This window comes from Arachis hypogaea, chromosome 10 (assembly GCF_003086295.3).
Source record: "Arachis hypogaea cultivar Tifrunner chromosome 10, arahy.Tifrunner.gnm2.J5K5, whole genome shotgun sequence".
Taxonomy (NCBI): domain Eukaryota; kingdom Viridiplantae; phylum Streptophyta; class Magnoliopsida; order Fabales; family Fabaceae; genus Arachis; species Arachis hypogaea.
This window is the reverse complement of record NC_092045.1, coordinates 106,848,662-106,859,155: the sequence shown is the minus strand read 5'-3', so window position 1 is coordinate 106,859,155 and position 10,494 is coordinate 106,848,662. Positions and strand designations below refer to the sequence as shown.

Genomic DNA, 10,494 nt, shown 5'->3' with positions numbered 1-10,494 from the left:
ACAGAGTGAGATGTTTATTAACAGAGGGGGTGATCAGTTGTAACATTTTGAATCTCTCCTGGACACCAAACGACGTCGTATCAACACCTGGAGGCCATTGATTAAAAACGGCGTCGTTTTGTTACTGTGCCACGCGGGCACTTAACGGAATACGTCAACCAACGTTAGCCAGCTCAGCGGACGAGATGACAGAAGGACTAACGTGGTCATGTCCGACATCTTTCGAGGACGATTTTGATTAACTTTATCATTCAAGGACTCATATGGAGATCGAGATATCTTTTAGGGACGATTTTAAATATTAACTCATACGATTCGATTTACTTCGAAATCGTATAAATCAAATCTATATGATTTGATTTAATAAGGATATTTATTGCATGTATTAAATCGAAACAACTTATTTCAATTTAAAAAAATTAGTAGCTCATAGTAAATCAAATCTAAGATTTGATTTTCTAGCAAAGGCATGCATTTTATTAGATTGAATTAAATCAATTCGACTTACTAAAGAGTGTATGCTATATAAATAAGACCAAAAAGAGCGTGTGCTATATAAATAGGACTAGAACGTGGAGTGTTTAATAAATATAAATTTATAATGGTTAGTGAAAATAGCTTTTAATTCTAGTATACTACAAAGACACGATTAAGAAAAAAATATGAATGAGAATAAAATTTACCGATAAAGATTTATTTAGTATATTTATTGGGTTTTGTTAAGTAGACAATAATTTTTGTGAACAATGGATTCTAGAATTGGCCTAATAAAGTAAAAAAACATTCTACTCCCAAATTATCTGCTAACATTAGGATAATCATCCGCATATCTAATGAATTGAACATCTACCCATTATTAATTGTACATGAATAAAACGAATCAAAAGAAATAACCATTCAATTAAAAATAATGAACATAATTATCTGCATACCTATTGAATTGAACATCCGACATATCTATTGTTCACATTGTTTAGTATTCTCATTATCTACCTATACTTTTCCATATTTATTAGACTTTCTAGGAGACTTGTTGATTTTCAGAATACTATACTATAAAAACCAGAAGTACATGGAATGAAACCAGTAAAAAAAGTCATATTATAGAATTCTAATTTCTGTGGTTCGCGATGTGGTGAAGAACGACTCATTTTTTTGATGGACAAAAGTTTGTAAGTTAAACAATAATATTTGAAATAATATTAATCATAACTAATTTTTGTTATTAAACTAAGTTAGTTAGACCTAATTAATAAAAAAATTTGGATGTATATCATTACTCCTATAATTAATCTAATAATTAAATTTCATATTCATATGCTGCGTTGTCTACTTGTCTTATTGTCTTTGTGAAACTGAGAATCTGTGTGCATCGATCCATTGTTAAGCAAAAAAAAAAAGAAAAAAAAAAGAAGTGATTCTAAATTGCTAATTAATAATTAACCCTAAATCTTTAATAAGGTCACTCTGTCCACAGACATTGAATCCACCTTTTTTTTTTCTTTGAATTGTTTTTAATAATTGCTACCTTTTCACCTCATATTGATAACTCTTCCATATCCAAAATCACAATCTAAGGTTAATTATACACGCACATTTTTCTGTTCTCGATTCAAAGTTGCGTCCTTTTTCCAGGTTTGGACCAAACCGTTTCTCTGTTCTGTTCTTTCGATTTTTGTATTATTCAGTGTTGCATGTTTTGATGGATTCTATGAAATTTGATATTATTCAGTATTTGGCGTGTTTGAGTGAGTGTGTAAGTGCGTGTGATTCTCACTAATTTAGGTTTCGATCATAACCTGATGTTCCGTATTCTGGTGGAAATCTATGTTCAGTATTGGATCATAACTAATTTAAGTATCATGATTAACAGCTTAACTGGGATTTTTTATTGGGACTGGTGTTTAGCTAAATGCTACGATGGGTTTGATTGATGATTTAGTTGCTGATTCTTTCATTTTCTATAGCAGTTGAATCACTATGTTAGTAGCTAAAAATGGACCTTCTTTGTCATGATGATTGTTGATATAAACTAGAGTTTTTTTGTTTAGTGTTAAATTGTTTCACTGTGCTTAGCGTTTGAATTATCTGTGTCTCAATTACCATATGTTATTTCTTTCATAGTGCTGATGCTGCTGAAGGAAGCTATTGTTTGATTAATCAAAGTAGCTGTAATTAGGATCATTCCACGAAATTCTATTTGAAATACTCTCTCTCTCTCTCTCTCACACACACACACACACACACACACACACACACACACACACACACACAAACATATGAGGTAACTCTTGTTCACTTACATTGTCAATAACTTCTTATGCAAGATGAATTTCATTGATCCAACCGTTGAATTCCAACATTTCACTATATAAACCAATCTAATAAAATTTTGTAAAGCTGGAATTGATTTGATATATCATTATAACATTCACTTTTACCCTTTTATGTACATTAGATTACATATCTATTGATGTCTGAATTTTCTAAAATTTGGTAAGCTTGATTAGCATCATAATATGATATGATTCTACGGCTGGATTAATGAAATTTATCGCTTTCATTGGGGTAAGTCAACAAGAGTTACCTCATAGAATTTCTTGAAATGATCCTAATTGCGGCTACTTTGGTTTTATGGATTAATTCTTATAACTATCCTTTTGTAAGCTAAGATTGAGTTGTCATGCAAGTAATTAGAATTCTATAGTTAGTTTTATTTTATGTACATCGCCTTGATGTTAATATTTTATATATTCTAATCCCCCTTCTTTTGATTCTATTTTTCCATACGCTATAAATGTGTCATCATGCTTCAGTTGGTGCAAAAACTTGTAAGATTGTGATAAGAAATTGTTCAAAGACAGTTGGCCTATAACGTTTTTGAAATTTCTTTGTGCAGGCTATCTATCAGTCATAATTTAAAATGGCTTCTTCCACGCTAATCTCTGACACCGAGCAATGGAAGGAGTTGAAGGTAATAGGAAAACTATTTCTTAGACATGCATAATGCAGAAATATTGTGAAACATTCTATTAAGTGAATCTCCTTTGTGTAGGCCCATGTCGCAGACATAAAAAAGACTCATTTGCGAGATTTATTGCGTGATGATGCTAGATCCCAGTCCATGACGGTGTATGTCATTTTGTGAAGTCATAATCTGAGGATTTCTTCTTTTCTCATTTTGTAGTGAATACAGAGTTTGTCATTCCCACAATTTGGAAATATTTCATGCTTTTAAGCTGACCTAAAACCAATGTGATAATATTGTGATTTATAAACTTCTGATTTTCTTTCTTTGAAGCGAGTTTGATGGGATTCTATTGGACTACTCAAGACAGCAGGCTACCCTTGAAACAGTGGGAAAACTCTTCAAATTGGCTGAGGTCAGTTCACTTCTTTTAGGTATTTGGACAATTTATTTCTTTCTTTATTGAAAAAAAATCTGTTGCCACTTGGGATGATCCTCTTTTTAAAGAAAAGTCAATCATTAAACTGAAACAAAGTTAACTCATTATTTTTTTTTTACCTTGGCATGATGTAGGCTGCATCCCTGAAACAGAAGATAGGCCGAATGTACAATGGGGAGCATGTAAGTGCTTGTGTGCTTGTCCAATGGGCTCCACACTTATACTCATGGCAAACTTAACGTTTTATAAATCTCATACTATTTTTTTTGGCCCCTTCATTGAAATGCTCCCTCTAATCCAGGAATCTTTGTAACTTTGCACATGCATATATACGTTATGGATTCATTTCCTTCATTTTTTGAGTTATAACATCTTCCGTGGGGTCACTTTTACTTGACTTTCAGATAAATAGCACTGAGAATAGGTCAGTGCTCCATGTTGCTCTTCGTGCTTCAAGGGATGCTGTTATACAGAGTGATGGAAAGAATGTTGTCCCTGATGTTTGGAAAGTGCTGGACAAAATAAAGGAGTTTTCCGAGCGGGTTCGCAGTGGATCTTGGGTAAGAATATACTTGTCAATATTCATATATGGACATTTCTTAACTTGAGGGTGTTAATTGAAATTTTTGTAGGTTGGAGCTACAGGAAAGCAACTGAAGGATGTTGTTGCCATCGGTATTGGTGGTAGCTTCTTAGGCCCACTTTTTGTGCACACTGCTCTACAAACAGGTTGTTGATGCTTTCTGGTCTCTTAGTGGCATTATATTATTATTGTTTCCCTTCATAATATTTATACTTATGTTTATGCCTATATATACATATGAACATAAGAACAATGCATTTTATATTAAAACAAGTAGTAATGTTGAAAGTATATATTTATGTATTACATCTTACAGATCCTGAAGCAAGTGAATCTTCAAGAGGACGTCAGCTGCGCTTGTAAGTTTCTAATATTGTTTTGGTTCCCAAACTCTGGTTTTGAACACTACTACATGTATGGTTCTAGATTTATAATTATGTCTATGTGAACATTTGAGATACATTCCACAGTTCCCTTGCACCTCCCCACTGTTATTCTGTCTCATACTTAGTGGTGACAATGGTGATTTAGATTTATACCTGACCTTTTCCAGAGTCTTCATTTAATGGTACCCTGTGATTTATGCAATGCTGATAATCTTGCCAAAAAGGATGCATCGTGCTCATGAGTGGGTTCGTTAACAAAATTAGATAGCTGTTTGGGCCTTTGAGGCTCTCTTAAACTGTGTTAATGTGCCAATGTACCATTTAATGGCTCAGGTAGAGATTTAATATTTATATTATGTCCTTGTTTGTTTATTATTGGTTGTTTTACTGTAACTGCAATTATGGGATATGTGCTGTTTGAACTTTGTTGTGCTAAAGCTACATTTATACCATATCATAAAACCAACCTCTTCTTGCATTTGCTTCCTTATGCAGTCTTGCAAACGTTGATCCAATTGATGTTGCCAGAAATATCACGGGATTAAATCCTGAAACAACCCTAGGTAGCTAGTTTTCTTTCTTTTTTTTCTCCTTCCTTTTTCCCTTTATATTTTACTTAGAGTTTTTTTTTTTATTTTAATAAAAACAATTCTGTAGTTGTGGTTGTTTCAAAGACATTTACAACTGCCGAAACAATGTTGAATGCTCGAACACTCAGGGAATGGATTTCATCTGCTCTCGGGTAAGTGAAGTATTAAGGCTATATGTTCGAGACTAGTGCTATTAAGGCTCTGACTGGCTTATGATTACATTTTGTCTCCAGGCCCTCAGCAGTTGCAAAACATATGGTTGCTGTCAGTACTAATCTTACGGTATATTCATATGCTCTGTGCTTTTTGCATTTGATAGCATAGAGTTATTTATCAATTATTTAGGCTCAGCCTGTTTTATCTTTTCTTCTCATCTTCAATGTAGCTTGTGGAAAAGTTTGGCATTGACCCTAATAATGCTTTTGCATTTTGGGATTGGGTTGGTGGCCGATATAGTGGTAAGTATTTATCTACTTCTTATGATTTCTATTTTTTAAGAGCTATATTTGAGTTACTAAATGTTTTTGATTTTGACTTCTGTCTCATGTTGCTTACAGTTTGCAGTGCTGTTGGAGTATTGCCTTTATCTCTACAATATGGTTTCCCAGTAATTGAGAAGTATGCAATTTAGTATTGATAGAATGGTCTTTTCAGTAGCTTAGTTCATTTATTTTGAAAGTCTTGGCACTTATTGTCTAATGCTCTCTAGTAAGCATTATATTAGAAAAGAAGATGAAATCAACATCTTTAGGTGACACAACAGTAACAACAAAGCCTTGTTCTATTCGGTAGGGTTGCCTACATGATCAAACGACACCCTCGCACCATATCATGATTCATCTCTGAACTTAGTCTGTTCACCTTGTATTATCCTTCTCCTCATCTTAATGAAATTCAATAAATAAATAGAAATTCTCTTCTCATCACCCCATTAACCACTGGGCTATCTCCTTTAATCTACCCTCTTGACTGGGTGCTTTTTCTGATCTTCTAACATGTCCAAATCACCTAGGATGAGCTACCATTATTTCAACAACAGGCATCACTCTAACTTGTCCAATCTTCATGGCATGGATCAAACATCTTTAGTTGACATAATAGATGAAAAATTAATTATTCTTATGCATATGGTCTTGTAATATGTTATACAATCAGAAATGAGCACATTGGAGAAAGGGAGTTGCGGTAGTACCATTTGTGTAGAAAATTGGACAATCCTATCTAGGTGCTTTTGACATGTATGGAAAAGGCCTCTACAGTTCGCATTAAGGAGACTAGATCAATGGGAAGTAATTCTATAGCTAGAGGTAATCTGAGATATACAAAAGCCATACCGGATAATTCAAAATTATTAATGGTTTGAACCTAAATATGATCTACGATATTGTATTATGAAATTGTTTGATCCATATAGCTGATCTTTCCCAATGGAACAAGGCTTATTAATGTTGTTGCCAATAATAATAAAATGGTGTTTGATGTCAAAATAAGTTATATATTTTTGTGAATCTATGCTTTCAGAAATCATCTTGCTCAATCTATATGGTTCTAAAACTGTAAAACATTGTTGTAACTCTTTGTTGTTATAACAGATAGTATGTTATGTAAGATGCCTAAAATGTTCTAATATTTCGTTCTGATATTTCTGTATGATCAACCAAACGATAATATGGTGCACTCTTGGGAGTCGTGTCAATTCGAAGGCACTAAAGAGATCCACTTATTAATTTCTTTGTGGTATTTGACATAAGTGTAGGCCATGTCCATGTTCTTGGTTTGTACATGATATTTTATTTCTTTTGTGAAGGTTTCTAAAGGGAGCTTCCAGTATTGATCAACATGTGCATTCAGAACCATTTGAAAGAAATATACCTGTAAGTGCCCCTTAATTAACCTTCTTTTCTCTGTTGTTTTAATTACACTTGTGGATCTCCTGCATATATTGTTACACCAACTTTAAACCATTTGTTTATTTTATTATAAACATGTTAGAAAGTGATTATCTGAACCAACTCTTTCTCATACCTGAAAGATTAAGCTACTAGGTGGAGTTCACAGAATAGAATTTTAACATTGTAATAATTACAGAGTGTTGTAGTAGAGCTCAAATCAATTAGGAGAAAGGAATATTTATCTGACTCCCTTTTCGAAATCATACTTTTCCCATTCATTAACCATTTAATCTCCTATTTTTTTCTCTTTTTTTGCAACTTCCCTTAAATTCACTCTTTTGATCTTCTCAGTTTGCATCCATTGCTTACTCAACCTTATTTGATATAGGATTCTTTGCACCCAAAATGTGTTACTTTTACAGTTTAACAAGTAATCTCTCCTTTGAAAAAACAACTGCTTTGTAGATAGTGATGAATATTAAAGATGTTTCTTTAACAAGTGCAAGAAGATGACATGATCAATAACAATGTCAATGCCCCAGGTGCTTCTCGGGTTGTTGAGCGTATGGAATGTCTCATTCCTTGGATATCCTGCCAGAGTGAGTACCTAATGTTCTGTTATATTAAAAGTATTTCTCTATCTCTTTATTCTTTATCAATCATTTTTTGACAAACAAAAATTTTGGTTTAGGCTATCTTACCTTATTCTCAAGCCTTGGAGAAGCTTGCCCCACACATTCAACAGGTCTGTTTGTTACAGCCTTGTGATTTGAAGCCTCAGGCGCATTTATTGTTATTTTTTCTGTTCTTATATTTTCTTTGTTTGTTTGAAATTAGGTCAGCATGGAAAGTAATGGAAAGGGAGTTTCTATTGATGGGGTACCTCTACCATTTGAGGCTGGTGAGATTGATTTTGGTGAACCAGGAACAAACGGGCAACACAGTTTTTATCAACTTATACACCAGGTGATACATAAAGATATTTTGTTATAATTTGTATTTGAATGTTAGTTTGTGTTTTTTGAACATTAATATGTAGTTTTAATTGATTATTATGGTTAATGAGGACGAAAATCCATAAAAAAATTTCATGAAAGTGTTACAACTATGTTAACAAGATATTTACGTGGCAGCACCAAATTGGATGTTAATGTAAAAGAGTTTTGTGCTGAAGGTGCATAGAATTTAAAATCTATTTTTTACTAACTATCCTGTAGTCTAATAACAATAGTTCTGTGGCACGCCTTACATTCTGCCCATTACTATAGCTTTAGATTTATCTCTTCATGGAATGAACTTTGCTGTTTAAATCAAGTCTTATCATTTGTAGGGCCGTGTTATTCCTTGTGATTTTATTGGAGTTGTGAAAAGTCAGCAACCTGTTTACCTGAAAGGTAGAGTTCCCCTTATTTTTTCATGATCAAATTTTCATCATAAATGATTGATGGTTGGAAGTTTATGCTTTTATTCTGTGTTTGAGAACACAATTTGTAATTGATTTGCTTTGTGCAGGTGAGGTAGTGAGCAATCATGATGAGCTAATGTCAAATTTCTTTGCACAACCAGATGCCCTTGCTTATGGGAAGGTATATTCATGATCTCTCTCTTATATTATCTTAGTCCACTCCTCTCATCAGATCCCTTTCCTAATGAAGTGTTTAAGTTGATTATTATTTTTAATATCTAGCAATTAGATTAACATGTTCATCACACAGAGATTATCATGTTACTCTAATGTTTGCATTTTTATGATAATTATCGTGCTATATAGCATTGTTGTCAAAGAAAGTGAAAAATAGAATTCAGCAGCGGAGATTTAATGTCAAACATGTCACATGCAATTGTTTCAGTTAATTTGAGGGTTATAATTAATCATCTTTTTGCAGACACCAGAACAGTTGCAAAAAGAGAATGTTCCACCACATCTTGTGGCACACAAGGTAATTTCCCAAATGCTCCTGTATTACATTTTGAAGTTACAAAATAGGTAGGTGCCTTTATGTTGCATTTTTTTTTTCCTGCAGACCTTCACTGGCAATCGGCCATCTGTCAGTCTTCTGCTTCCATCATTGAATGCTTATAATATTGGACAGGTTCATTCCCCATCTGCTTATTGTGATTGTGATTTATAAATAAAGCGAAAACATTGTTTCCTGTTCATGGGAAGTTGAATATTCTTGTAATCTGCTTTTCATTTGGAATATCCTGATATGGGTTTTTCCGTTGTTAAGCAGTTTATATTCAACAAATGGTTTTCTTTAATGAGGCGTGTACAACTCGAGTTCTTGTTACTAATATTATTTGCTTTTGAGCAGTTGTTAGCAATCTATGAACATAGAGTTGCTGTTCAAGGTTTCATATGGAACATCAATTCTTTTGATCAATGGGGAGTGGAACTGGGGAAGGTGTGTACTTTTTAGATTAGTGATGATTTAATGTTCTTAGTTCTTGAGCTTGCAGAACAATATGCTCTCATAGTTGTTTCGTTTTAATGAAATAAGCATTGTGTATGTGCATTTGTAATTAACTTCAATTTTCTCATTGCATACTGATCCTGACCTTTTCTTTTTCTGTGGCAGTCATTAGCTACTCAAGTGAGAAAGCAACTTAATGCGTCGCATACAAAGAAGGAACCAATTCAAGGCTTTAATTTCAGTACTACAACTATGTTAACAAGATATCTTCAGGTATGGCAACAAATATTTTTCCCAAGAAATAAGATAAGTTTTGTTTTCTGATTCTTTCTGAGACAAATAATTATCTATTAACAAGGTTATCAAATTTGAGAGTTCACCTAAAGTTGTAGTTATAACACACGAATCATACTTTTGTGGTTGACAATAATACTAAAACCATAAGATATTGCTGCTATTGATCTTGTTGCTTAAGAAGTTTACTGAATCGACTTTCGTGTTAACATGGCAGGCAAGTGCAGATATCCCAGCTGATCCACCAACTCATTTACCTCAGATTTAACTTCGTTTATGCGGTAACTTAACATTTGGTGTGGCATTTATCAGAGCCATTTTGCAAATTTCACTCATAAGGCTGTTATACTGCTTCAAACTTTGGGCAACTTGAATGTTTTTCTCTCTGAATGTGAGGTGCTGGATTTTCTGGTCAAACCAAAGGATCCTAATAATAACGTTATATACACTGAATGGTTTGTGTTTCCATTTTCGAATACAGTGGTCAAATAGAGGGCAGAATTGGTCTGTGAACTTGTTACCAAAGGGCTCTCTACTGACAGATTGAAGATGCATTTTAACCTTTTAGCTTTCAATACGTTTTTGGATGGATTGAGCTTCTTTCTTGCTAAAAAAGAAAAAAAAAAGAGAAACAAAGGCTATCTTTTTTCCCACTAGGCGAGGTCATGGCAATGCGAATAGATTTCTGAATTCGGTTCTTATTTTTCAGCTTAAGAATTACAATTTTTTAATAAGAAATTTTGCATTCGAAATTACACATAAGAAGTTGCTAGACGTAGATTGGTAAAGTTTTTATTTTTGAAAAGTAGCTTATAAAAATTAGTTTTTAAAAGTTGTAGCATTTTTGTTTGATAAATTAAATAACCAACTTGGATTGGTTAAGTGGTCAGCTCACTGTTTAAATAAGTCTCGGGGATTTGAATCCCGC

The 10,494-nt window shown here is 33.3% G+C and overlaps 1 protein-coding gene across 1 annotated transcript; it reads left to right on the top strand.

The window, feature by feature from the left end:
- Positions 1-1,272: 1,272 nt before the first annotated feature.
- On the top strand, positions 1,273-10,153 carry LOC112716334 (glucose-6-phosphate isomerase, cytosolic). Its single transcript, XM_025768223.3, has 24 exons — positions 1,273-1,635; positions 2,900-2,974; positions 3,056-3,132; positions 3,302-3,383; positions 3,542-3,589; positions 3,812-3,967; positions 4,040-4,136; positions 4,307-4,349; positions 4,872-4,939; positions 5,034-5,118; positions 5,200-5,248; positions 5,352-5,424; positions 5,524-5,584; positions 6,774-6,840; positions 7,401-7,457; positions 7,550-7,603; positions 7,696-7,824; positions 8,189-8,252; positions 8,371-8,444; positions 8,745-8,798; positions 8,883-8,951; positions 9,174-9,263; positions 9,438-9,545; positions 9,784-10,153. Exons 2-24 carry the CDS (start codon positions 2,924-2,926, stop codon positions 9,832-9,834), a joined length of 1,707 nt encoding a protein of 568 aa, XP_025624008.1. The 5' UTR covers positions 1,273-1,635; positions 2,900-2,923; the 3' UTR covers positions 9,835-10,153.
- The last annotated feature ends 341 nt before the right edge of the window (positions 10,154-10,494 follow it).

Bases quoted from the DNA above. Each gene is read 5' to 3' on its own strand.
- LOC112716334 (XM_025768223.3), top strand. From the start codon at position 2,924: ATGGCTTCTTCCACGCTAATCTCTGACACCGAGCAATGGAAGGAGTTG. The intron at 6,841-7,400 runs GTAAGTGCCCCT...TCAATGCCCCAG, and splicing joins CATTTGAAAGAAATATACCT to GTGCTTCTCGGGTTGTTGAG. The intron at 7,825-8,188 runs GTGATACATAAA...TATCATTTGTAG, and splicing joins TTTATCAACTTATACACCAG to GGCCGTGTTATTCCTTGTGA.